Source organism: Eulemur rufifrons, chromosome 1, assembly GCF_041146395.1.
Source record: "Eulemur rufifrons isolate Redbay chromosome 1, OSU_ERuf_1, whole genome shotgun sequence".
NCBI lineage: Eukaryota > Metazoa > Chordata > Mammalia > Primates > Lemuridae > Eulemur > Eulemur rufifrons.
In genome coordinates, this window is record NC_090983.1 from 102,904,185 (window position 1) to 102,932,138 (window position 27,954).

The 27,954-nt window shown below is 44.1% G+C and overlaps 1 protein-coding gene across 1 annotated transcript in view; it reads left to right on the forward strand.

Annotated features, from left to right (window-relative positions):
• Nucleotides 1-27,884, forward strand: part of FAM168B (family with sequence similarity 168 member B) — a 37,171-nt gene extending 9,287 nt beyond the window's left edge. Inside the window, exons 3-7 of the mRNA XM_069464983.1 lie at nt 8,044-8,127; nt 20,045-20,187; nt 20,292-20,469; nt 22,581-22,706; nt 23,139-27,884. Of these exons, the coding sequence (XP_069321084.1) occupies nt 8,044-8,127; nt 20,045-20,187; nt 20,292-20,469; nt 22,581-22,693 (518 nt within the window). The 3' untranslated portion in view covers nt 22,694-22,706; nt 23,139-27,884. The remainder of the gene's footprint in view (nt 1-8,043; nt 8,128-20,044; nt 20,188-20,291; nt 20,470-22,580; nt 22,707-23,138) is intronic.
• The last annotated feature ends 70 nt before the right edge of the window (nt 27,885-27,954 follow it).

Sequence of the window (27,954 nt, forward strand, 5' to 3'; positions counted from 1 at the left end):
AGGGGATTCTGCTCACTGACTTAGGCCTGAACCGTGTTCCTCACCTGTAGTGGAGTCAGCTAGTCAAACATAGGCTGTGAGGGAGGGAGGAAGTAAGGCAAAAATTGGGGGCATAGGAACTGGTTGGTCAAAAATAGCAATTGGTTGTCCTAACTGGTGACTTTGAACAGAAGTAGTTATTTGTAATGTGTTATAATTTCATTTTGGCTTTTGATAATATGGTGGAAGAGATAACCCTAAAACCTGTTACTACAAAACCCTTAGAAAATGGAATAAAACATTTTACAAATATATAACTGAACTTGTAGAAGGTAAGAGAAATACCTGGGGTCAAATATGAAAACGATGTAAAACCCAACTTACTTGGCTATTGAGCTAATGTTGTGCCTGTCCTGGGGACATTTGCTGTTGGTTTTTTGTTTTTTGTTTGTTTGTTTGTTTGTTTTGAGTTGGAGTCTCGCTATGTTGCCCAGGCTGATCTTGAACTCTGGGGCTCAAGTGATCCTCCTGCCTCAGCCTCCTGAGTAAATGGGATTATAGGTGTGTGACACCGTGCCAAGTTTATTTGTGGGTTTTAACAACCCATATAGGGACAGAAAGTGAGGCTTAGTGTCTCCTTGTGAGATGGGGGTGGGACCTCTCGTCAGTCAATCTGGTCCCACTAAAGGGTGATACTCCAGCGAAGAGATAGACTAAACAGTCCGTTCGTTCACTGGCCTCACAGGAAGTTTGTGTCTGCATGGGTTCTGGGGAGGGGGAAATCTTTTCTAAGAATTTGTAACCATTCAGGGATGTTGGGGGCTCTAGTTTACATTACTTGTACTTCCCAGGGGGCCCAGAAGTTGAGAAACTAACATAAAAACTATGCCGCAGGCTGCATTATCCTGGAGCATCTGACCGACCACACATGGCAGAGCTGCTGTGGTGGCACAGGTTCTCAGCTCGGCTCGTGGGGCTTCCCACGGGCAGAGTGGTGCCTGCTAATGTGCAAATGACAGCACACGGGACACTGTCCATCGAGTCGGAGTTGCCAGCCAGGACAGGAATGGAGCCCTCATGTGGAAACCACGTCACACAAGCAAGTTTAGAATAGTTGCAGATGTTGAAGAAAGAATCAGCATGAGAGAGGAACAAGATGCTGGGGATAAAAAGAACCAGCTGGAACTTAAATGGAAAAAATGGCATTTGAACAAAATCCAGGTTAATTGCAGATAAAACAGTGCTTGAGAGAGCAAGAATGCAACATAAAGAAAAGGTGAGAATAGGAGACAGGTTAAGATGTTTGAAAATTAAGAGCTCCGGGGCAGAGAGACTGGAAGAAAAGGAATGACAGAATTTTCCAGACTCGATGAAAGATAATTTAGTGATGAGACTTACTGTTTTTAAAGTAGCAATACTAGTTTAAATAGAATGTTAAATAGCTCATGAGGATCCTGAGTAGATCTGGAGCCAGGGAAGTAGCCAAAACCCTATGGTATTAGCGTGACGTGATCATCTTAGTCAGTATAATAGAACATTGATTGCACCTCATAAACACCAGTTCTTTGCCAAGCTGTGAGGGTGCTGAGGTATATGTATTTTTTTCCTGTTCTTTGGGATTGGCAAACTGAAGGCCTAGGTAGTAAATGTTTTAGGCTTTGTGGATCATACCATCCGGCACAGCTACCCAGCTCTGCTTTTGTAGCATAAAAGCAACCCTAGACAATATGGAGTAAGTGTGGCATGTTCTAATAAGACTGAAAACAGGCAGTGGGCTGTCTTTGCCTGGTCAAGAGAATTGGAGTAAAACACTTTATGAGGCCTTTTTTTTTTTTTTGATCCAAAAATTATATTTAAAAGAAAATTTCTGAAACTTTAAAACAATTTTAAATTTTGTATACTTTTATGTAGTTCCACCTTACTTTAGTTCTTTATACTTATTTTGCCCATTTTCTTGGTTTTGATGTTTTTAATCTCCCTGACTTTTCTAAAGCTGTGTATCAGTGAGGGCTCAATGCAGAACCTAGTGACCACTACAGGCCGTTTAAACCAGGGAGTTAAACATATGGGATTATGTGCCTACAGAATTTTGAGGCCAGTATAACTTCAGTACCAAAAGCTGAGAAGACATACAAAAGGAAAGTATTTTTATGTCATTTTATTTATGTATTCTTACTGGCCAATGGGGAGGCTGGTCTGTAACTTTTTATTTACATTTAATGGAAAAGAGGAAACTCTTCCAAAAAATGCTTTGTCTTTTTAATTGTACTAGGTCATGAAGTATGAAATGTACGATTTCCTTAAGTACTAAGTTTGATAGTTGATATCTATGACATTTTCACTTTGACACTCTTGTTTTATTTTTGTTGTGAAGGTACATCCTTATTCTTTCAAGCACGTGGTTTTTGCTTTCAGATCCTTTTTAGAGCAATTTTTATGAAACCATGGATAAGTCAAAAATTTGTGTTATTTTTGACTATGAGTTCCATTGTGGAACAAATGCTGCACAGACAGCTCGAAGTATCAGCAAAGTGGGAAGGATGTGGCTGATGAGCACATAGTATGTCGATGGTTCCAGAAGTTCTGTTGATTTTAATCTTGAAAATACCCGTGTGGACGACCTGACACCAAGGTAATGATGGGCTGAAAGCTGTAGTGAAGTGAGTCCATCTCAGTCTATGCGTGAATTAGCAGCAAGGTTTGAGGTTACTATTCCAACAATATTGGACCATTTGAAACGTATCGGCAAGGTAAAGAAGCTGGAGAGACGGGTTCTGCATGAATTAAACAAGCATCAGAAGGGAAATCCTGTCAAAGTTTGCCTTTCTTTGCTGTCACGACATAAAGGTGAACCATTTCTATACCGTATTGTTACGGGTGATGAAAAATGGATTCTTTTTGACAATCTGTTTGGTGGTCCAGCGCTGGTATCGTATTATCCACTACAGCTTCATGAAACCGGGTCAATTGATTACAGCGGATGTCTACTGCAACCAACTGGATGAAATGATGAGGATACTTACAATGAAGCAGCTGAGATTGGTCAACAGAGATAGGCCAATCCTCTTGCGAGATAACACTCGACCACATGTTACGCAAACAATACTGTTCAAACTACCGAGGCCGGACTTGGAAACTCTGTCATCCACCGTATTCACCAGACCTTGCACCAACTAACGACCACTTCTTCCAGGCTTTGGACCACTTCTTGCAAGGAGGAATATTCCATTCTCAACAAGCTGTGGAAAACGCCATTTGCGATTTCATCACCACTCACTCGCCAGGATTCTTTGCTGCTGGCATAAATAAGCTACCATTAAGATGGCAAAACTCTGTCAATAGTGTGGGTGCATACGTCTATTCATTGTACTGCTTGTTGTTTGAAATATAATAAACTATTGATTCAGAATTGGACATTTTGTATTTAATGACCTAATGGTAATGTAATTAATTACTGATAAAATTGGATTTGTATCTACCATCTTGCCACCAGAACCCATGTGTGTTTCTCTGTCCTCCAGCCATGGGCTTCTGTTCAGGGAAGAGGCCTGGCCTCTTGCCCATGCTGAGAATTGACAAGTGCCCCCAGGTCAACAAGTCCATGTGTTCTAATTTCTCCTTTGTTACACAAATCGTAGTGGACACTGGGATGGGAGTAGGAATGCAAACTATTTTTTGAGAGGGGAAAAATTGGAGTAGGGGCATGGGGGACAGGAAGCAGAATTGGGGAGGGAGAGCCTCAGACTGCTGAAGTCTCAGCCAGGCCCCGTGGGATACTCTGGAGCAAGGACTGGCAGTTGGAGGAGAACTTCATTAGGCACAGACAGCCTGGAAGGCAGGTGCTGCTGGAGGCTGCCTGGCTTATGCACTCCTCCTGGCTCAACAGCAGATTCTTTCTGGAAGAGATGCAGGCAGTGTTGTTCACTTGCTTTGTCAACTTAATGTATGCTAGGAATCATTCCATAGCAGTTCACGGAGGTGTTCTGTTTTATTTTTTTACATAATACTGCTGCATAACCCTCCATCTTGTGAGGTTTCCATAGTTGATTCAACCAGTTTGCTTGTGACGAATGTTGGAGTTGTTTGAAGTGTTTGCTATTCCAGTCATGCTTTTGAACAGCCTTATGCTTCTGTTGATTGTGTTTGTGGGAATGATCTTCAGGGTGGATTCCTAGAGGTGAGATTGCTGGGTCAGAGAGCAAATGCATATGCAGTTGTTAAGATACTGCTGAGTTCTCTTCCTTGGTGTTTTCCCTGTTTTGTATTCCTACTATAAGTTTATGAAACTGTTTCCCTAAACCTTGTAACAAAATGTGTCATCCAGCCTTTGGAGTTTTGTCAGTCTGTGAGAAATGGTATTGTTATAGTTTGCAATTCTATCTGTCAGTGTCCATTGATATTTTTTTCTGTTGGGTTTTCATTCTAGTTTTAAGTTATTTATACATTAAGTGTAGTAGCCCTTTAAATAATTTACAGATATTTTCTCTGAATTTGTCTTTTTACCTAGCTTATGGCGTTTTCTTGCTGTTCTGAAGTCTTTGTTTTCATAAAGTGATCAGTCTTATAAAAATAAGGATTTAGGATCACTTCAGTCCCTTACTCTAGGGGAGTCTGGCCTTTCCAGCCTCCCCACGCTAGAAGACAGCTAGCTAGAGTGGATGCTGAGGAGACAATCTTGGTATCCTCTGGGGATGAATGTGGCCAGAATGATCGACAGGAGCAGCAAGAAACAGTGGTCTTTAACCCTGTTGCTTGGAACCCTGCAGATTAGCTGTCTGTAGAGAATAAGAAAGAAAAGAAGCTGGTCCCACACCCAAGGCAAGCTGGAGCAGAGAGTTGATGGGATCCTGTCAAAGCTGCCCCTATGAGTTTTGTGCAGCCCAAGTAGAAGCGGTTGGAGTAGAGATAGTGAGGCAAGCCCCACCATGGCTTGGTCAGGGTGGCGGCAGATAGGGTGGGGTGTGGCTGATGGGAGGAGGGTGGGGAGGAGCAGAGGCTTCCCAGGAGATTGGGTGACTGACTCCTGTACCAGAGACCGGGTATGTAGTGACATCTCGTTGCTGGTGGATAATTATGCTATTTTAAATACATGTTGTGTGTTTTCTGTTTCATCTTAGAATATGCTCATTTTTAGAAAGTTGAGATAGGAAGGGCTAAGCAGACATAACACAAATTTTCCAGGGACCCTTAAACACAAGCGCTAGCAAACAAGTTCAGAGCAGACATTTCCTATGAGAATTTACTGGTAGAACTTATGGGGAGAGATGAGAAATTTGGATTTTGTGGGAATTATTGTAGAGGCCTGTAGGATATGATCTTGGTCACCGGTGCTTCACACTTTTTTAAACAGTGAAACCATTGAAAAAAATTCTCACTGGTTTCCTGGTATCTAAGCTGTGTCAGGGCAGCAGCTGTGGGGCAGGGAGGGCAGCTGCACAGCCTGCCTGGCCACCTCTGTTTGCAGCCAGGCCTCTGAGGACTTGCTTGGGTCTGTGGAACACTGTGGCTTTCCAGTGGCCATTTTAGGTCTGTTTCAAGTGGAATCTGCTCTTGATACCGCAATGAGTGAACTTGATAAAATACTTGACCACCACTGACTAACTAGAGAGGCTGAATGGGAGAGTGAGAATCTAGGAGGGAAACCCAAAATAGCTTCTGCTGAGGTAGAGGAGGGTCTGTTTCCAGACTGAGGAAAGCAACTTTGAAGCAAGGACAATAGATGAGAACTGGCCACACATAGGAATTCCTGGTGGCTAGTGGGGCTGAAGATTCCTGTTCCCATGGAAACCTGCAGGCTAGTTGGGAGGCTGGGTAGCAGGTCAAGGGCATTCGTGCTACGGGCACTGCAGGGATGGATTCAAGCAGCGAGCTTTATTCAGAACCTGTAAATAAAACCCACTTACAAGGATTTTCCTGCTGGAGTTCTACTCAGAGCCCCCTGCCCTGCGTTTTCACTTCACCCTTAGGGTTTCCTTGCTTTGGTCACTTAAGGGATCATGATTCCACCTTCAGTAACCTGGTCCAAGTGCCGTAAGGACACTTTTCTCTGGGCCTCCTCAACACGATTTCTTTCCAAGGCTGCTCTATTCCTTCAGCTTTATTTACCAGGTGAAAGAAGAGAAATAGAAAAGTTACAGCTTCTCACAACTAGTCGGGATGGTAGTCAAGGCTAGCAAACCTGGGTCATCTCGTTGTCTGTGTGCCCTAAATATAAAGAAGTCATTCTATGCTGGGTGTGGTGGCTCATGCCTGTAATCCTAGCACTCTGGAAGGCAAAGGTGGGCGAATCGCTTGAGCTCAGGAGTTTGAGACTGGCCTGAGCAAGAGTGAGACCCCGTCTCTACTAAAAAAAATAGAAAAATTAGCTGGGCATCGTGGCACACACCTGTAGTCCCTGCTACTTGGGAGATTGAGCCAGGAGTTTGAGGCTGCAGTGAGCTGTGACAATGCAATTGCACTCTCCCCAGGCCAGCAGAGTGAGACTCTGTCTCAAAAACAAACAAAAAAAGAAGGCATTCTAATGCCCCAGCTGCCACACGAGTGACACCTTCTGTACTATGAACCAGGGGGTCAGACAGAAGAGGAGTAGGGGTCTCATGGGTTTCTGGGCCCTGTGGAAGGCCAGGGCAGGCAACTGAAGCCCTTCTGCTGATGGATACCTGGGGGCCAGGATTCTGCCTGTAACACTGAATGTCTTATTTGATGTTTCTGTTGAGTTCACGTTATGAGTTATTAGTGGTTGTGGTTTAGTCTTACTAAGAGTCTTCATTTGTATTAATAAAGATCAGCTTGCTTTCATGTGGATCATAATTGTTTTCCCTATTTCCATGTGTATTCAGTGTCAGTTAGAGCCCCTTCTGTAAGAACACTGAAGCTTAATGGCATTTACAGCCAGGGTTTGTGATTGGTGTCTTGGTCGTTTTCTGCTACTATAACAATACCACAGACTAGGTAATTTATAATGAACAGAAATTTATTTAGTGCATGGTTCTGGAGGCTGGGAAGTCCAAGAGTATGGCGCCAACATCTGGTGAGGGCTTTCTTGCTGCATAGTCACACAGCAGAATGCTGACAGGCACACGAGTACATCAGAGGAAGAGGGGGCCGAACTTGTCCTTTGGACCAGGAACCCATTCCCAAGATAACTATCCTACAATAATAATTGTAGGTTGTAATTATTGTAATAATTCCTTCAATAATTGCATTAATCCATTTATGAAGGCAGAGCCCTCATGACCTACTTGCCTCTTCAAGGTTCCACTTCTCAACACTGTTACGATGGCAGTTGAATTCAACATGAACTTTGGAGGGGACATTCAAACCATATCATCTGGCTACCCTGAATTGGAAAAGTTGGGGATTAGAACTTCAGAATAGGAAGAAACCTGAAATGAATTTAGAAGTTTTAAACAGTACCTTAGAGCAAAAAATAATAACTTTTAATTGAAAATACATAATGTAGGATATATCTTCGGATTCATTGAGGATGAGTGACCTTAAAACACCTTTTGCTGCTCACTGTAGCAGGAAAAACAGGCCCTTGAATCCAAGTTAGACTTGAATATTGGTTGTTCCAGACTTTGGCTGTGAGACCAGATGAGAGCAACAGGACCTAGCACATGATACTCTTAGCACTCTTCCTACTCTTGCTAAGTAATAAATCATGTGATTAGAGTCTGGAATAAAACTGCCAGAAGTGTTGGGGATTTTCTGACTCCAGCTTGGTTTTGTTTTTTTGTTTGTTTGTTTTTGGCATTATGATTATAAATTTGCTGTTCATAACGATAGACTTCTCAGTTTCTGCCGAATTTTTCTAGTTGTAAAAAGTTGTAAGCATTTACTGGTTTACAGGTTTAAAAGATATGATCATGATTGTAACCCATCAAAATTCCCAGGAGAGAAGACAACTAGAGACAAACTGTTGTACACATGTAGCACTGTTGGGGCTCCTTCAGTCAGCCTGTGGGGCTCTGGGGAAGGGGGGAGGAACGAGTTTGGGGGTTCTGGCACTTCCACATCACTTCTTCAGTGGATGACATCACGTTTTCCTGTGTTTTTCCTCAGCTGGTTTCCCCATGGGCTATGCAGCAGCAGCTCCTGCCTATTCTCCTAACATGTACCCTGGAGCGAATCCTACCTTCCAGACAGGTACGTGTTGGGTGATGAAGTGCTTTGTCTGTGCAGCTAGGGGAGAAGGTAAAGGGGGTGAATTTTGAGAAGAGTGAGTATAAAAGTAGGACTTGGGGTTGAGTTAACTCTCAGTTCATTTAATTAGACTGTTGGATAAGTACAGTACCAGCTTAATTCTAATTGCAGGTAAAGCTTTAGATACTGTGTTTCTCATGTCCTCCCACAGCGTGAATCTTTATTCTAATCACTAGATTGTTACAGGTAACTCCTTGTGCCAGAACATCTGTTCATGAAATAATGTTGCCTTCTAGAAACTGAAGACTACCTTGCCGTGCTAAGAGGTGGAATTTTTATGTTACTAATGTTTTTAGAGATAATTTCTGATTTTTTTATGTAGTGCGTTAGCACTTTGATTATATTTTTAAAAGAAAGTCTTATTTTCCGTGTGAGGTCCATAAGAATATTTTAAGATGTTAGAAATCACTGTTACAACTGAAAGTGGTGGCCCACGCTGTGACCTGCGGGCTCGACTTGGCCTCGAGGCCTTACTCATGGGACTGCTGGTGCATTCCCTCAGCACCAGGCTCACACTGTTCACTTTGACAAAAGAGATGACAAAGGTCCTTTCCCAAAATTCTTCCTATGTTGTTAATCATAACATTCTGCCTTATATTCTAAACTTATATCCATCTCTTTGTTTCCATTTCCAACGTACAACCCTTAGCCCATACCCGAGAAGAACCTTCGGGCTGTGGTCTTTCTGCTCTCAGGCTTCTTTCCTCAGGTTAATGCTCCTTCCCATTTAAACCAGAGTGATGTTCCCAGATGAAGTTTTTCTTAATGGTTTCCCAGGACTGGTTTCCTGTTTTCCTGTTTATTCTCCTCAGAACGATGTTTCTTTTGTGTTCCTGCCTCGAGTTTTCTCACACTTTTCTCTCCCACCTGGGCTAGAAGCCCCTGCTGCTTTGCTCCTGTCTTTTGAGTCTGTTCTGGAACATCCCTTCCCTGGGATCAGTAGTTACATGCTGTCACTCACTGGACTCCTTAATGGTTAAAATGGCACCACCTTTCTCCTTTCGTAAAACATCTCAGATTAACTTTTTTTTTTAAACAGTTCTCTTCAAGGGTATACGTGACATAATAAACTGCACATATTTAAAGTATACAGTTTGGTAACTTTCTGTGGCGTAACCATCATCACATTAAGGGGTGAACATATTTGTCATTGGCAAAAGTTTTCTCCTGCCCATTTCAGATTTCTCCTGGGCTCTAGGAAATCACTGATCTGCTTTCTCTTACTATTGATGAGTTTGTATTTACTATAATTTTGTTAAGTGGAATCAGAGAATGTACTTTTTTATTTTTTTGGACTGTCTTTCATTTGGCATTATTTTGACATCATGTTGTAGTGTGTATCAATAGTTCATTCCTTTTTATTTTACACAGTATTACATTTATGGAAACACCATAATTTGCTTATCCATTCACCAGGTGATGAACATTTATTTGCAATTTTTGGCTATTACAAGTAAAACATCTGGACATTCATGTACAAGTTTTTGTGTGGACATGTGCTTTTATTTCTCTTGAGTAAATGCAAAGGAGTGGAGTGGCTGGTTATTATGGTAGGTTTATGTTTAACTTTGTGAGAAACTGTCTTTCAACATGATTGTACCATTTTACCTTCCCAGCAATGTATGGGAGTTCTAATTCCTCCACATCCTTGACAACACTTGGTATAGTTAGTCTTTTTAATTTTAGCAATTCTAGTGGATGTGTAGTGATATGTCATTGTAGTTTTAATTTAAACTTTTGTCACAACTAATAGTATCGAGCTGCTTTTTATGTGCTTCCTTGCCATCTGTATGTCTTTGGTAAAGAGTTTGTATACATCTTTTACTGTACGTAACTTACTGAGTTTGTTGAGCTTTTGAGAGTTCTTTATCAGATAAGATTTGCAGATATTTTTCTCCCACTGTGTGAAGTTTTCATTCTTTTAATCGTATCTTTCAAAGAGCAGCAATTTTTTTTAAATTTGATGATGCTCATCATTTTATTAAGAAATCTATCTAACCTACCATTTCCAAGATTTTCTCCTTTTTTCTTCTTGATGTTTTACAGTTTTAAAAGGTTTTACGTTTACATCATGACCCATTTGGGGTCAGTTTTTGTGTGTGGTGTTAGGAATGGATTGAAGTTCATCTTTTGCATAAGTGTTAATGTTTCATGTGATCATGCTATAGACCACTGTAAAGTAAGTTACTGTTCTAGAATTTTCAAAGGTAGCCCCCGTTTGCTCCTTTTCTTCATGGAGCAAAAATAATGTACTAACAACTTCCAACTCTTTTATTATTTTACAAAAAGAGTCTCAGGTTTATTTGAGGCTGACAAAGCTGTTCTTGCCAAAAGTGTGCAGGACTTCCCTGCAGAGGAGGGGTAGTATCTGGAGGTCTGGCCTCGGTGGGCCACCCTACGGAACAGACGTCACCCATCTTCTTGTGCAAGTCTCCTTTTTCATGGGGCCATGAGGCTTTTCTTGCCCCTTTTCCAAGACTGTTCTCAAATTATTCCTCCAAGGCAGAAGCTGAGGCAGGCAGGTGGCAACTGTGGCTGCCCAAAGGGCCTGCCTTGTTTCAAGTGGAGTCCACTGGTGGGTGCCAGCCTGTTGATGGCTGCCAGACCACTGGCCTAGCAGTGCCACCACATCTTCCGGTCTTTTAGGAGAAGCTAAAAATAAAGATTTTTATGTGAAGTTGGTAAACGAGGGCCCTGCTGATGTTGCACAAGTACTGTTTGCCTCCTGACCTCAGTCTGGGCCACAGCTGTGCACCCATCTTTTTCTGGGATCCTGTCAGTGTTTTGTGTCATGAAATTTTTAATCTCCCTTTTCAGTGGGCCTTTCCCTTTATCTGATGAGCAAGCCAAAGTCATCACTGTAAAAAATTTGAAAGAGAAGGTTTTTTTTCATTCCTGCTGCTTTCTTGAACTACCTTCCGGTTCTCTTAGCACCAGATTTGTAGACAAAGTTGATCTCTGGTATAGGTGCTGTGCATGTGGAGTTTGACTTCCAAAGCAAACTTTTGCAATCTTAAGACTGCTTATTACTTAATCCTCTTCCAAGTGTGACATAGAGGGTTCAGAGAACCTTGTGATGAGATGTGATATCTTTTGCTGAAGGATTCTATTACTCAGAACCTGGAAATGGAGAAGGTGTCATTCATTTTATCCTGAACAAGTGTGGTAGGCTGCATATGCATGCAGCCAGAGTGGACTTTTTTTTGAAATCGAGCTTTGAACCATGGAGTTTGCTAGATGTGGCTTAATTCCTGGCTGTGTCACCCCTGGGGAAGTTGTTTAACTTCACTGTTGGCATTTGTTTAATGAATAAATACACCCGGGGACTGTGTTATTGGAGGATTGCAGCCCCAAGCGCACAGTCAGGCGCAGATGTGAGCAGGGCAGGTTCAGGCACTCAGCCCACACATTCAGGCCTCCGTTCTGGTCCTGCCTATAGTCAGAGTGCCTGTAACTAATATTTGCAATGATCTGAAATTGTCAAGAAAGAATTTAGGTTTTTGTAGTACACCGTATGTAAGAGGTGGTTTAGGTATTACATCAGTGCATATTTTTAAAAGATGTGTGGCTGGAAGAAGGGTAATTAGGAAACTTCTTTGCAGGACAGTTTGGCAATATATTAAAAAGATGCTTAAAAATGAATCCTTTTGACCCACTTCTAGGAATGTATCCTAAGGCAGTAGTCAGATATGCAAACATTTATGTACAAGTACACACCCGCCTTTTTTTCTGGGAGGGGGGAGGGGGGACCATGTATACCCATTATTTAGCTCCCACTTATGTCCCTGGAACTCTACTGGATTTATCTGGTGTCTTTGACCATTATCATTCATTAAACCTCTAGCCTTCCCCAGGGGTTGGGCTCTCTTAGCATTTTCTGACACCCGAGCTGTTTGTTGCATGTGTTGTGATTTTTTGGTGAGCTCATTTTGAAGCCTTCTCTTCTCTCCAGTGTGGACTGCCTGTCCTCTGGGCCAGACCCTGGGGTCATTCTTCGTATCTTCCCAGGACTTGCTTTTGCCTTTCCTTTCTATTGGAGTCCTTGTCTTTTTTCTTAGTTTACTCTTGGGTTGTTTCTGTTGGAGGATTTTCTTCAGTAACTACCTGGGAGAGTATAAGGAAGTCACAATTTAGAGATTTTCCACGTCTGAAAACATTTTATTCTCCACTTACACTACATTGATAGTTTGTCTGGATATAGACTTCGAGGCTATATCATTTCCCCCATAATTTTGGGGGCTTTGCTCAATGATTTTTCCAGTTTCCATAACTACTGCTGAGAATTGAGATACCTTGTTGGTGCTGGCTTGGGTGTAACCTGGGTTTCTCTTTGCTACTCTAGTATTTTTGCCTCTAATGTTCAGAAATTTCATGAGGATGTGTTTTGGTGTAGCTCTTCCTTCCTCACATGTACTTTCATGCTTTGAGATTTTTCAAATTTTCTAAATAAATGTCTTTTATACTCAAAAATATTATAAAAGAAATCTGTGGGGTATACAGTACTTTTGAAAAAAAAAAAAAAGATCCATTCAAAACAATGTTTCTGTCACCTGAACAGTTAGCTTTCTGAAAACAGTGGCCTTATGCATGTCTTCTTCCCCCAAGAGGGCTCAGACAGTGGTCACTCATGTTTGGTGAGTGTGGCAAGAGAAGATTCTGATCATCGCGTGGTCTGTGCTGCATTGGTACAGATGGGCTTCTTAGGGAGGGTGAATCTGGAAGGTTGTTAGTGTTTCTGAAAGACCTCGCACTGAATAAATTTGGTTTTGTATTGTGAATGGTACAAGTGTAAACATTATTTCAGGGAGGCAATGTCTGTTTTGAGTACTGTGAGGTAAGTGTGTGTGTGGACGCGCGCGCGTGCACACAAGTTTGTAAGATTCCTGTTGAATTACTCTGGGAGGATAGGGGACCTAGTGCTATGTGAAAAAAAAGGAAGGAAGGTGACTAGCACACACCAAGTCTTAAATTGACAGGGAGTCATGTTTGTCTTTCTCGAAACTGATTTGTGTTAAATGCTGGATAGAAAGTGATGTAACATTCATGTCTGAACAAAAGACAAAAAATAAAGTTTTCTGGTCAGCATTGGAACGTAGTTCACTGTCATAAGAATAAACAGTAAGATAATATTAAATACATATTAAAAACCATTGCTCTATTTAATAGAAATAGCCAGTGACTGTTTTCTCAACATTTTATTGTAAAAGTTTTCAAATATACAGAAAAGCTGAAAAAATTTTACATTGAACATCAATATATAGATTGCCAAGATTCTGCAGTTAAACTTTATAAAATCAACTTTTGCAAGTAACGTTTTACTTGTATCACATGCTTGTCCCTCCATCCATCCTTCAGTTTATCTTATTTTTTGATGCATTTCATTTCAGAGTAAATTGTGGGCCTCAGTATACTTCAGTAACTTCAGCATGAATATCATTAATATTTATTTTCAGTTGCTTTGGCTTTGTTTTTAGGTAATTTTTACATATATGAAATGCACAAATAAGCGTACCCTTCACTGCATTCTGACAGATGCAAATGCATGCTGGCTTCTTCAAGTTACCTCTTTTTTTTGTTTGTTTGTTTTTTGAGACAGAGTCTTACTCTGTTGCCTGGGCTAGAGTACTGTGTTGTCAGCCTAGCTCACAGCAACCTCAAACTCCTGGGCTCAATGGATCCTCCTGCCTCAGCCTCCCGAATAGCTGGGACTACAGGCATGCACCACCATGCCCAGCTAATTTTTTCTTTATATTTTTAGCTGTCCAGATCATTTCTTTCTATTTTTAGTGGAGATGGGGTCTCGCTTTTGCTCAGGCTGGTCTCGAACTCCTGACCTCGAGCGATCCTCCCACCTCGGCCTCCCAGAGTGCTAGGATTACAGGCGTGAGCCACCGCGCCCGGCCTTCAAGTTACCTCTTGCTTCAGCAGAGCCTGCATGTGAGGCAGGCGTTGTCAGAGACACTTTGGGTGAGTGGGAGTCCTAGGACAGTCGGAAGGATTTCTGCAGCAGGAGGCTTTTGGTGGAAGACGAGGAGGACCTCGTAGGTTGACCTGTCATTGATTATGTATCCTTAGGAAATAATCAAGGAATGGAAAAGGTCTTCACTCTACTCAGTGTATGTGAGGAGCCAAAAGAGTGCTTCTGGCTCAGAGAACCCATCTGGGGAGCTGTATCCCAGCTCTGCCTCAGTTTGGTTTTGCACTCTGTATTCTTGGGCTTTGTTTAGGTTGGCAGCTTCCATCTTTTCAGTCCAAGCTCTTTCTCCATTGTGGACGACAGAATGGTTCTGGACTTTCTTGTAGGAATATTTATGTGTTTTTTCTCCAGTTTTCCCTCCAGGTTGTGAATTCATTGTTTTTATGTTTTCACTTCCTAAAACAGCTCCTCCCATTTCCTCTCATTCTCTTTTGTGAATCAGTTTATTGTGTAAAACCATAACTTTGTGTTGAGTGTATTGGCTGTGTATATTGAACAGCAGCATGTTTTATCTTTGTTCTTCCAACCTGTGCCTGTCAGGCCATCTTCCAGATCAGACGCTGAAGAGCCAGGCCTCCTGCTGATGGCCTTTTTAAAGGCTCAGCAGGATTGTACATTCATCTTCTAGGGGTGCGTGGGGACTTGTGGCTATCAGTGGGTACCTTTCAGTTAGCGTCCTCACTTGTTTGAGCTCCTGTGTGACTGTTGTTTCAGTGGAGATTTTCTGATTAGCTTAGACCCTTTCTCAGTTGTGCCGTCATCTGAAAGTATTACATTTTTCCATGTTATTTATCATAAAAAAAAGTTTCAAATACATATACAGAAAGGTTGAGAGAACGGTACAGTGAATGCCCCTGATATCCACCACCTAGATGCACCAATTACCACTTTGCCATATTTACTTTATCTATATAAGGGTGAGGGTGTGGGTGGTTTTTTCTTTTTTTCCTCCTGAACCAATTCAGAATTTTACTCAGCCTTTGAGTACCTTGTCTTGTGGACTTCAGTGTGGGCCTTTCAAACATAACAGTGAGGACTTCTTTTGCATGACAAGAATGCCATTATCATTCTTAGAAACAGCAATTCCCTAATTTTAGTCAGTAGTTCATACTCAAATTTGCCCAGTTTATCCCCCAGTTTTTTTTTTGTTTTTTAATTTTTGGAACCAGGATCTATTCAACATCACATGTTGAATTTGTTTATAAAGTTAAATTTATGCCTCATCTCTTTTTTAATCCATAACAATTATTTTTTAAATAATTGTCTTTAAAAGAGTTTTTGTTAGGAAAACTCCCAAGTAACATATAGAAGTACACGGGAATATATTTCCCACTTACCCATCACCTGGCTTCAGCATATAGCTAATCTTTTTCATCTGTCTCCTGACCACTTTTCACTATTTTATTTTGAAGCAGAGATTATATGATCAGTGTTTTAGTATTACCTTTAAAAGATAAATTAAAAATATAACTATATCATTGTCACACTTGAAAAATAATTCTTTAATACTGTTGAGAATACAATCAATTACAACATCAAGTTCATACTTCCAGTTGTCTCATCTGTGTCATAAATGTTTTTTAATTGTATGATGAAGAAAGGGGGTCCTGTTGGTTTGTTCTTTTAAACCATGTGAAATGGACTAGCCCCAGAATTCTGGATGTGACTTCCAACTTGGAGGTCTAGCATCTGCTCTTAAATGTGACACACAGAGGGCAGCTCTATAGATGTTTTGATCGTGACACTTTCATAAAGTGTCAGATGTGCATTTGGTGACTCCTGAGAGGACCTCTTAATTCAGGTTAGTGGAAATAATGGGGCATAAATGGGATTTAAGCTCTAGAGTAGGAATCACATTTAGCAGCATCCACCTGTGACTCAACCGAAGGTGCTTGCTGGTGTCTGGCAGCTGTGTGGTCGTAAAAAGTGAAGAAGGAGGGAGGGTGGCCTGGGGAGGAGGGAGCTCTTCAGGACTAGACTTGACCTCCCTGCCTTCTTCCACAGTTCCTTTCTCTCTAGACAACATTGCTCCCAGCCCTAACTGACTATTGCTTGCCTAAGAGGACTACATAAAATGCTTCTATGTTGGTGGTCTATTTTCTTGTGATTCTACCCTGAACTCAGGCACCTTGTGGAGAGGGCTGGATCTTTCCAGATCATCTCTGTGGCAGGGTCTGGCCCTGTGTTGGTGACAAATGGCCACTCTGTGCTGGTGGAATGCTCCCCTCCTGTGACTGGTCACATGGGTACCTGCTGTGCCTGTCCTCATTTCCTCTGCTGAGCTAGCCAGCCACTTAGCAGTTGGGGCTGTCCTGGGTGGGCATGTCCCAGGAGTGTCAGTACACGGCTAGAACTTGATGGCTTCCATACTACCTTTTTCTTTATAATTAAGGAAGGTGTTTTATAACCTTGTTCCGGTATAGTTGGCATACAAGAAAGTACACAGATTTAAAGCTTCAGTTTGATGAGTTTTAACATGTATATACCTATAAAATCATCACTTTCCTTTATTATCTTTCTTAAAGACTAGGAGACGAGGAACCAGAGAAAGGGCCTCTTTAACTGCTCTTGCCTTGCAACTTGTTTTTTCAGATCCTAACAGAAAATCTGTGTATTCTGCTCTCCTTTAGCTAAGCACCGATACATTAAAAGTTGGTGTATTCAAATTTTGACAGTGTTTATACTTACAGTTAACATATCGGTGAGTGAGTTTCAAAATAATATAGGGAGACCTAGGAGGATCTTTTCTCTCTCCAAATAAAGAATAGCTGAGGTTGAGAGTTGCCTGGTTTGGGCAAAGGTGTCAAGAGTAGATGCAGACGAATGTGGGTTTGAGCACCTGCTGTGGTACTTGGGCTGAGGCTACCCGTGGGGCATGCCACAACCTCTCAGCCTCAGCATCCTTATCTCTGCAGCCGTGAACGGGCACCTCCAGGGAATGGGCGAGGAGGCATGATGCCAAGGTCATAGTGAACCTGGGCACACCGACTACGTGGCAGTTCTGATAAGGACTCCCAAGTGTTCACCTGTAGCTAAAGCAGAACAATTGAATAGGACTGACTTAGGAACTTGGAGAAAAGGGAAATTTCTTTCTTGTGGTGTTTGTGTTTTTTTTTTTTTTTTTTTTTTTTTTTTAGGCCATTTAAACTCATGAGTTTTCCTAGGAGTGATTCATTCTCTTTCCCTTTTAAATTAAAACAAAATACATCTACATTGTTAAACACAGTCCAACAGAGTAATTAAAAAAGTTTTTAAAAATTTAACTTTAAATTTTTCTGTACTCAGCTCATTTTTGAAACTTGAGGTATAAATTATGCGCAAAACACGCACATATTAAGTGTTCAGTTGGGTGGATTTGGACAGTTGTACCTGCTCACGGAACCACTACCCAAAACAAAATATGGAACACTTTTATCATCCCAGAAGGCTTTCTTACCCTCTCCCTCCTTCTGACTTCTGTCACTGTAGGTAAAGTTACTTGTTAGATAAATAAACAGGATCATATCATGTGTGCTCTTCTGTGTCTGGCTTCTTTGTAAAGCCCGGCATGGTTTGAAATTGATCCGTGTTTCTTCCTTTTGATGCTCAGTAGTGTTTATTTGCATGTATCATAGTTATTCTTTCTCCTGTTGATGAACATTTGGGTTGTTTCCCAGTTTGGCTATTAGGAATAAGATTGATGAACATTTTTTATAGGTCCTGTGTGGACCTATGGTTTCATTTTTCTAGGGGAAATGTTTGGGAATAGAATTGCTGGGTGCTGTGGGAAGCGTGTCTGTGGTCTGAGAAGTCGCACCATGTGACTCTTCCATGGATGAAATGAGTGCTCTGCTCCTCATGTTCCTACCAGCAGGAATGTGAAGCGTCCTCACAGACGTTCTAGAAAGCCCTTCTGTAGAGGTGTAACATACTATTAGAAATGTAATCCTCTTCAGAGTGCAGTTTGGTAGGTTTGGACAGTTGTGTGCAGCTGTGTACCTGCCACCACGGTCAGGCGACTGTGCTCTTCAGCAAAGCTCTGCGTGCCCTCTTGCCCTGGCCACCACTGATGGTGCTTTTAAAGCACTGTGGGTTACCGTCGTCTGGAGTTCCTGCACACAGACATACAGCACGTGCTCTGTGGCTGGCTTCTTCCACATAACACGGCTTTGAGATTCATCCCCGTGTCTCATCGGCAGTCTGTTCCTTTTGGTTGATGAGTTGTATCTGGTTATGTGGATGCTCTATGGTTTGTTCATCTGCCTGCCAGTCGACGTTTGGGCTGTTTCCAGCTTCTGATTGCTATGATACAGCTGCTGTGAACAGAGCAGTCCAGAGAGCCTCTCCTGCCCTCCCCAGAAACAAACCCCTATCCTCTGTTGGGGCTGGGTCAGGAAGGGGCACCCGGCACTCGCTGCTGATTCAGCAGTTGCCACACTCTCCCACAGCGGGGCTCTTCACCAGCTTCCAGAAGGGAGTTGGTGGCAGAGTTTCCGGGTGTTTGGGGAAGGGCTTCCGGTGCCAGGTGGCTCCTCGTGCCTCTCTGCTGGCCACAAGTGCTGCTTTCTTACGTCTGCTAAATCATTTTCCACATCAGCTATTTAACCTTCAGGATTTGTCTTTTTATTTCCTAATCTGCCTTAGTGTCATTTTCTTGTTGTTTTGGGTGAGAGCAAAAGTAAGCATGTATTTTCAGCCTTCTCCTGTGACCCAGATATCTTTTTACCACAGGGTGCTTAGCCAACTCCTCGTGTTGTACACGTTTCTCCTTTGTGTTTGCTAATAAACAGCACTGTGGCGAGTGTGCCTATAGTGAAGTCTCTGTGTGCGTGTATATATTCGTGCTTCTTTCCTTTTTTTTTTTTTTTTTTTTTTGGAGACAGGGCCTCGCTGTCACCCAGGCTAGAGTGCAGTGGGACGCTCATAGTTCACTGCAACCTCAAACTCCTGAGCTCAAGTGATCTTCCTGCCTCAGCCTCCTGAGTAACTGGGTCTACAGGCATGCACCACTGCACCGAGCTAATGTTTTTATTTTTTGTAGAGACAAGGTCGGGCTGTGTTGCTCAAGCTGGTCTCAAACTCCTGGCCTCAAGCGATCCTCCCACCTTGGCCTCCCAGAGTATTGACATTATAGATGTCACACAGTGACCATGCCTGGTGTTTAAGACAGATTTCTAGAGGTGGAATTTTGGAATTAAAAGACATATATACTTTTTTTTTTTTTTTGAGACAGAGTCTCACTCTGTTGCCCGGGCTTGAGTGCCGTGGCATCAGCCTAGCTCATAGCAACCTCAAACTTCTGGGCTCAAGCGATCCTCCTGCCTCAGCCTCCCGAGTAGCTGGGACTACAGGCATGCACCACCATGCCCGGCTATTTTTTTCTATATATTTTTAGTTGTCCAGATAATTTCTTTCTATTTTTTAGTAGAGACGGGGTTCTCGCTCTTGCTCAGGCTGGTCTCTAACTCGTGAGCTCAAACAATCCACCCGCCTCGGCCTCCCAGAGTGCTGGGATTACAGGCGTGAGCCACCGCACCGGCCCTAAAAGACATACATACTTTTAATGCCAAATTGAACCCCAGGAAGGCCGTACCAATTTATACTCAGCAGAACAAAACATGTATTTATATCCTGTTTTTCTGTGAGCATGTGGTCTGTGCAGCTTTCTCCTTTGGCATTTTTTCCTCTTCCCCACACACTCCCTGCTCCCTAGTAAATGCACGTGCACAGAGTCTAAGATAATAGAGTGAGGTCTTAATGGAGAGGGAGCCGGAGCGGCGGCCGTGTCGGGTCTGACCGAGTTGTGAATAGGCCGAAACACAGCCTGGCTCCTCCCCGCACTCGTCCTCCGCTGTGCCTGACACAGACCCAGGTGAACTCAGGCCACTGGCTTCTTTGTTCCAGGTTACACTCCCGGCACGCCTTACAAAGTGTCCTGTTCCCCCACCAGTGGGGCTGTGCCACCGTACTCCTCCTCCCCCAACCCCTACCAGACTGCCGTGTACCCTGTGCGAAGTGCCTACCCCCAGCAGAGCCCATATGCACAGGTATGCTTGGGTGTGCACTGCCATGTGGGAAGGGTGGTTTTTGTCTGGGCTCCCATCCCTTGCCCCTGGGGACCTCGTGGCATCTGTCTCTCTCCTCCCCACAGCAAGGCACGTACTACACACAGCCGCTGTATGCAGCACCCCCCCACGTCATCCACCACACCACGGTGGTGCAGCCCAACGGCATGCCGGCGACGGTGTACCCTGCTCCCATCCCTCCTCCCAGAGGCAACGGGGTCACCATGGGCATGGTGGCTGGGACCACCATGGCCATGTCAGCAGGTGAGTCCTTGTTCCTGGCATGTATGTGCTCTATGGTGGCACTAGAGCTGGGGGAGGGGGAACTCTGACCTTTACCTCTGGATTTCATGGCTACGGTTGGATAGAAGGACAAAGAACTCTTTGGGGGAAGGAACAGCAAATTATCTTTCTTTTTTTTTGGAGACAGAGAGTCTCGCTCTATTGCCTGGGCTAGAGTGTCATGTGGTCAGCCTAGCTCACAGCATCCTCAAACTCCTGGGCTCAGTGGATCCTCCTGCCTCAGCTTCCCGAGTAGCTGGGATTACAGGCATGTGCCACCATGCCCAGCTAATTTTTTCTATATATTTTTAGTTGTCCAGCTAATTTCTTTCTATTTTTTTAGTAGAGATGGGGTCTCGCTCTTGCTCAGGCTGGTCTCGAACTCCTGAGCTCAAAGGATCTATCCGCCTCAGCCTCCCAGAGTGCTAGGATTACAGGCGTGAGCCACTGCGCCCAGCCAGCAAATTATCTTTTACTTTGCCTCCCTCCTTTTCTTCCTCCCCTGTCCTTTCAGTTGAGAGGAGACTGGATTGTGGGATGTAGTGTAACAAACCACAAACTGACCTCCCTGTGGAGCGTGACTGACTGGCCCTCTCTCAACTCGATGGGGTCATTCTGTTGGTGAGCAGTAGGGATGAGGAGTGCCCCCTGGGGCCATGTAAAGCTTGAGCAGAAGGGGACACTGTGTTCCAGGTAGGGCTGGCCCTCTTGGTACTGCCCGCTAGCGTGAGTTGTCTTTGCAGGTCATGTCATGTTGTAGGGGAAGTTTTCATGAATCTGGGAAAGCCGGTCTGTTAATAGAAGTAGCAGCTGCTTGTAGACATCCTTTGGCATTCATCTATTCCTCTACTGTACTGTACTCCCCAAGGCCTCCGCTAAGTTAGGAGAATAAACCGTGGGAAGATGAGATGCCTGGGCTGGGTGGGCGTATCTCCACGGAAGCCCTGATCTGATGCCTAAGATTAGATCACCTCCTGGGTAAATGTGGCCACCTTGGGGCCGTGCCTGTACAAGGTTCACTTGGTTGCCCGTGACTAGGGGTTTAAAAAAAAAAAAATACCGTGCCCTTTGTTTTTCTGGGCTTTACTTCATTGTGAGGAAGTTATGCCAGGGAGAGGGGCATTCTGGGATGCCATGTGTTTCTCTTTAGATTCTCTTCCTCATTGGTTTTCCCGTACTCAGCCTGTCAAGGCAGAGGAGACTGGGCGGAGAGAGGAACTGTGCATTTGGCGCCCACAGCGGGAGGGCAGTGGGCCCAGGTTGGCGTGAAGGCCCGTGTGTTAGGTGGTGCTTGTCCACACTCAGGACTCAGTCGCTGAGTTTCTTTAGTTACAGGAAAAATAGGTTTCTTTCAGATGTATTCAGAAGCTTATGTAGTTTGAAATCCCTGTTTCTTTTTCATCTATTTTTTTTACTGTCTTAACCATTTTTAAGTGTATAGTTCAGTAGTGTTAAGTATGTTCACACTTACTCATCAAGTGTATTCATCAAGTGTATAGTTCAGTAGTGTTAAGTATATTCATCACCACCACTCATGTCCAGAAATCTTTCATCCTGCAAATCTGAAACTCCTGTACCCATTAAACAAAAGTTCCCTTTTCCCTTGCCCTCCAGCCCTGGCGCCCGCCATTCTACTATCTGTCTGTATGAATTTGACTATTTCAGGCACCTCATATAAATGGAATTGTAGAGTACTTGTCCTTTTGTGACTGGCTTATTTCACTTAGCACAGTGTCCTCCAGGTTCATCTGCATTGTAGCATGTGTCAGAATTTCTTTTCCTCTTTAAGGCTGAATAATAATTTATTTTTTTATTTTGTAGTTTATCATCTTACCCACGGAAATTATTGGGTGTTGTCTATGAAGGGTAGGCACAGAGGCTTTTACAAACATATTATCAGTACGTGTTTGCTGTGTTTATACGTCTTTTTGGGTACATGGGATCATCTGATGAGAGTTCTGACAGTGCCCGGGTGGAGACTCCTTCCTGACCACCTTTCCCCTGCGGAGAGGCCATGCCCGTGTGCTTGTCAGAGGCGGCCTGGAGCTGCGTGCAGGCCAGCCTTGTGTGTTACGTGGTGCTCTTTCTTCCAGGTACCCTGCTGACTGCTCACTCCCCAACTCCTGTTGCCCCCCACCCTGTCACTGTGCCCACCTACCGGGCCCCAGGAACACCCACGTACAGCTATGTGCCCCCTCAGTGGTGATCACCCGGCAAATGTAAGTGACCAGTGAAGGCTGGCTCGGCCTTCGAGGAAAGGGCATCTCTTGGTGGAGAACAGCAGACTTACATGTTACAGTACTAATGAGAAAAATGCACCTGACCCTTGATGTAAGGGCAGTGCAGTGTTTAAATTTTTGTTCTTACGGGGACCCTACAAAGTAGAATAAAGAAGAAAACCGCTGGGCATTTACTGTTTACACTGTCCATCTTGATCCTGCCCTGGATTGTGCGCTCATCTCCCGCCTGCCCGCTGCAGGAAACAGGGTTCCCGTTGTAACTGGGGGTTGCTAGGAGCAGGGTGGGAAGCAGGTCTAGCAGCCTTGCCTGTTGCTGTCCTTTCTGGCTCTAGTGGACCTCGTTCCCCTGGAGCTTCGGGAGCAGTGGTGCTAGAGGAGTTGTGTGATTGGTGTCTGTCCGTCTCCCTGCAGGTTTGAGGACGGAGCTGTGCAGTCACATCATTGAGGTTCCACAGCTGGTGCTGCAGGCCTTGTGCCTCCAACCAGGACTTACTTCTTAATGCTCTCGACACTTGGCTAAACACGACTACATCCCGGCCCAGCAGGTCCCAGCGCCGTTAGTCTCCAACTAATTCTGTGGGTTGGTCTTAAAGCAAATCCTGTTTTGTGGACTGCCTGGCAATTTTTTAGCTAACTGTAATGATAAAAAGGGAGTATTAATCTATTCTGAATCATATCTAGTTGAATGCATGTTTAAAAAAAACAAACACAAAAACAAAGCTTGCTCAATCTACCTGCAGTGACTGATGCAAAACCATCATATGCAAAATCCAAAGGAATGGAAATGTATTTTACAACTTGTATCACTAATGCACTGTTGTAATGTATACAAAGTCTTCAAGTTATAAGTGTTAAAGTGAATTTCTTCATAGAGCATTTGAAATATCTTAGATGATTCTTCAACCTTTTGGGGTTGACGTGCGTTGCCAATTAGGGATATGGACTTTTAGTTTTCAGCGACCTTTCTTTGGCACTGACTGCACTGGGAGGGAGTTGCCGGGATGGGAGAGAATGGGGAGACCACAGCTGCTCAGGCGTCCCTCTCTTTCCGCTTAGGCTTGGGTCAGTGCATGGGGATGTGCTTAAAAATCATCGTGAAGGCTTAGAGTTGTGTGGCCAGTACAGTTAGAGGTGAGGGGGTGGTTTATGTGTCAGCAAAGCGATTTTCTCTGCTATCTAAATTTTCATTACAAGTCTTTTACGGAGAGAGGTGATGTTTTATAAATCTTTATTGAAAAAGTCCTGCGTAGAACTAAATTATTTCCCTGGGATGGAAAATATGTGAAAGAGAAACAGCCATGCTTGGAGGAGGTATTGTCCTCTTCATTTAGCTTAGAAAATCATTCCATTTTTTTTTTTTCCCTGAGAACTGTGTCAGCTGAAAACACGTGGGCATTGCTGTTTGTCCCCTACAAAGAGGGGCAAAGAGTTCAGCTGTATGTTGTGAAAAAAGCTGTATATTTAAGAATGATTAAAAGGGAACAAAACTTTATTTAAAATTCCTCATGTTTCTCGTAGAGAGGCAGGGCTGTGGATATGTCTGAAAATGTAGAACCTGGTAGCTTCTGGAATCTTCCACCTGGTGGTCACTCGTCCTCTGAGACTGGCTGGAGGGGCCTCTAAGAGAGGGGCGAGGGCTGGAGGGCTGGTGTCTTGTCTGGGAGCCTCTTCTGCCACCTCCTGCAGCTGGAGGCACTGAGTGCCAGGCAAGCAGGGACAGCAGAAGGGCCAGGCAGTGTGGCATTTGCCAGCCAGGACTTACCATGGCAAGGATTTTGAGTTTAAAATCAGAATCTTGTACATAAGAAATGAAGAGGATTTTTTTGCTAAATATGCCTGACTCGGATCCATGGGAGTGTGTGTCTGTCTGTTAGGGTCAGGGGGCTGGGGGGTTAGGACTTGCTCCCTGTCAGCGGTCTGGCGGGGTTGTACATCTGTCACCGCCCTGTGATGTAAGTGCTGTGGGCTCTGGTCAGGGCCGGGGTTCTGCTCTTCAGTCTCTGGCAGCCAGGTCAGGGCCTGGGTGCTGGTGTGGAGGCCGCACCCTGGTGTCCTGCCCTGGCTGTTGGGTGACTGACTACTGAGCCTTTGGTAACCTTATTTTTATAGTGAGTACTTCATAATTTTCTTTTTCACGTCTTATTTTATGAGAAGCTTAGGAGAATATTTTTGCATGGATCATTGTAAACAGAAGATTCTTTCTTCCTGATGTCTAGTAACATAGAATGTTTACTGATAAGTACTTTAAGTTGTTTCATGAGCACTTAGCCCATCTTTGTGTGTACGTGTGTGCGCGCACGTGTGGTGTGTGTAGCAGACGTCCACTGCAGGCACACGGTCTGTGTCCATTTCACGTCTGTGTTGGTAATTTCATCTGAATAGTGGGTGGGTTGCAGTAGCACAGTAGCAGTAGGTTCTGAGGGTTCCAGGGGCTCGACTGGCTGAGTGCGAGAGAAGTCACTTTTCCCAGTAGAGCGCTGATAGCCTGGGAGAGAGACTCGTGATGGAGAGTATGTGCTTCACAGAAGCATGCACACACCTGCCCGTAGGGGTGGAGACGCTCGTGTTCAGGAAGTTATTTAGATGTCTCTGCAGGCTTGCTTGCGACCTGGCACACACGGGGGTTTTCAGCAGAAAGAGAAGAGAGTACCGCAACCCCCATTTACTTCAGCTTCATAAATACTTTTCTTTCTCCCATAATTTTTTGTAACCTTTTTTCCCTTTTGTGAAGCTGAGTTGAGAGACTTCATGAAATACTTCTGCATTGTATAATAAATCTGTGCAGAAATCTTTCCAATTTTGAAACCATCAGGGCATCACCTATCAAATATCAGGTAAGAATCTAGACTTACGAATAGTAATGAAATTGTCATAAGTTGTAATTTTATCACCATTTGGTTCTAGTAAAATTAATTAAGGAGTAGAACTTGGGTCAGAATTCTTTATAACTTGGTATACCAAGCATATTGTGGAACATTCTGAGAAATTCTACTGTGTGTGTGTGTGTGTGTGTGTATGACATTCATTCCTAATTTGAGTCCTTCAGCTGAAATACTCTTTTAGAAGTTGAGACAGGCAAGCAAAGACCTCATTCCTATAACATGGATGTTACGGCTTTTTTTTTTTTTTTTTTTGGAGACAGAGTCTCGCTCTGTTGCCCGGGCTAGAGTGCCGTGGCGTCAGCCTAGCTCACAGCAACCTCAAACTCCTGGGCCTCAAGCGATCCTCCTGCCTCAGCCTCCCAGTAGCTGGGACCATAGGCGTGTGCCACCATGCCCGGCCAATTTTTCTATTTTTAGTAGAAATGGGGTCTCACTCTTGCTCAAGCTGGTTTTATACTCCTGAGCTCAAGCGATTCTCCGTGCTTAGCCTCCCAGAGTGCTAGGATTAGAGGCGTGAGCCACCTCGCCCAGCCCTTTATGGGTGTTTAAAAATTTTTTTGTTGTACACCATCTCCCCTGAGGCTTGGGGGTGTGTTCCATCAGCTGTGTAGCTGTTGCTGTTTCTCTGCTCATAGAAATATTGTCTGGACCTGGGCTGGGGGCTGAGTGTTTAGTGTCCAGCAACTGGCCTTGTGAGCTCACTGTCTCTGAGAAGTGAGGCCACCCTCAGGGGTCAAGGGCAACCATGGTAACAGGCACGGAGGCGCTACTAGAACCTTTTATGTCTCTTGTGAGCTGTCTTGTAAGAACATTCTTGTGGTGGTGATTAGTAGGCCTGCAGTGCTGCTCTGGGCAACTGTTTGTTGAGTGCTGTGTACATGTGGCATTTACAGGATATGAGGGAGGTCCTGAGCCTTGGGCTTGGCCTGGCCAGTGAGTGGCCTGCCCTTCCCCAGCCGGGCGTGCAGTGCCTTGCTCCATCTGGTGGCATCATCTGGCTGTGATGAATGAGGTCCAGGAAGTAATTTGCATGTGTCTTTTGGGGGACATGTCAATAATGAGAGGAAATACATTCTTCAGGCAGTCTGGAATGTGCTAATATTTGGGAGTGTTGTCCCCACACAGGATATATGAGTGTCCCAGTGGGCAGTGGTGAGGGGCTGGCACACACCAGCTGTGTAAATATTGGGGTCTGCTTTAAAAAGGAGCTCCAGCCTTCGCCTGTCCTTTGCAGCATTTGAAAACAGTATTACTGTGACCAGCTCGGCCTCCTTCACCTCATCTGGCAGCTGACAGTTGGATGCCCCGGTCGTTGCCGGTCTGGGCATTGCCCAGACAGGACAAGGTCTCCAGTGGATGTAGTGGCAGGTGGCAGGGTGTGGCCTGAGGTGGGCGGCAGTGGCTGGTCCTTCTCTCTGGTGCTTTCTGAGGGGTCTCTAAAGAGGAGTGTGGGTGGTTCAGGGAGGGCACGTCCCACGTGTTTGTTTCTCTCTAAGCTGCTTATTCCTCAGCCTGAGCTTTCTGAGGGTAAGTGACACACTGAGCGCGGTGTGTGGTCGTTTTGGACAGAAAACTGCAAAGCTGATTTTGTGTGTGTTCCAGATGGTATGTCTCTTTTCCCTACTCCCCATTCATCTGAACAACGGAGACCTGTGGGGGATGCCCTGATTTTAGTCCACAGGACTACAAATAAAGTTGAGTTTTGGGGACCGGGAGTAGCATCTCTGTCCAGAGAACCTGGTGGCCTTCAGGAGGGGCCACGTGCTCCCAGGCCCGGCATTCCAGCATCCCAGCGTCCCCTCAGTGTGGGGCCGTGCCCACGGGTTCTGATGCAGACTGGGCAGACTAGACCAGCTGGGCCAGATCCGAGATCAGCTGTTCTGTGCTACTGGCAGGGTTGCTGTGACGGCCACTCAGAGAGGCCCCAGAGAACCTCATGTTGTGATTGAATAGGAAATGATTCCTTTTTTTTTAAATGATTTTTAAATACTGTTTTTTACACTGTTCTCTTGGTACTTTTTTTAAGCTAAGTCAGCATTGTCTTCCAGTGTTAATGGCGTCCCTTACCTCCGCACTGAACTCGAGTGTCAATACCAAGGAATGGAACATCATCCTGAGCCAGTTCAATTAGGTGTAAATTCATACTATTTTAATTTTTTATGCAATCTGATGAGTAGATGAGCTCAGACTTAAAATTCTCAAAGCACGTTTATTGTAACAAAGAATTGTTATGTATTAATACTGCAGTTTTCAATAAAGATTGACTTGTGTTGCATGTCCTGGTTTTCATGATTTCTCCATGTGGGTCTAGAGGTAGCTTGGTCTGACTGGGAGGGGGACTGTTA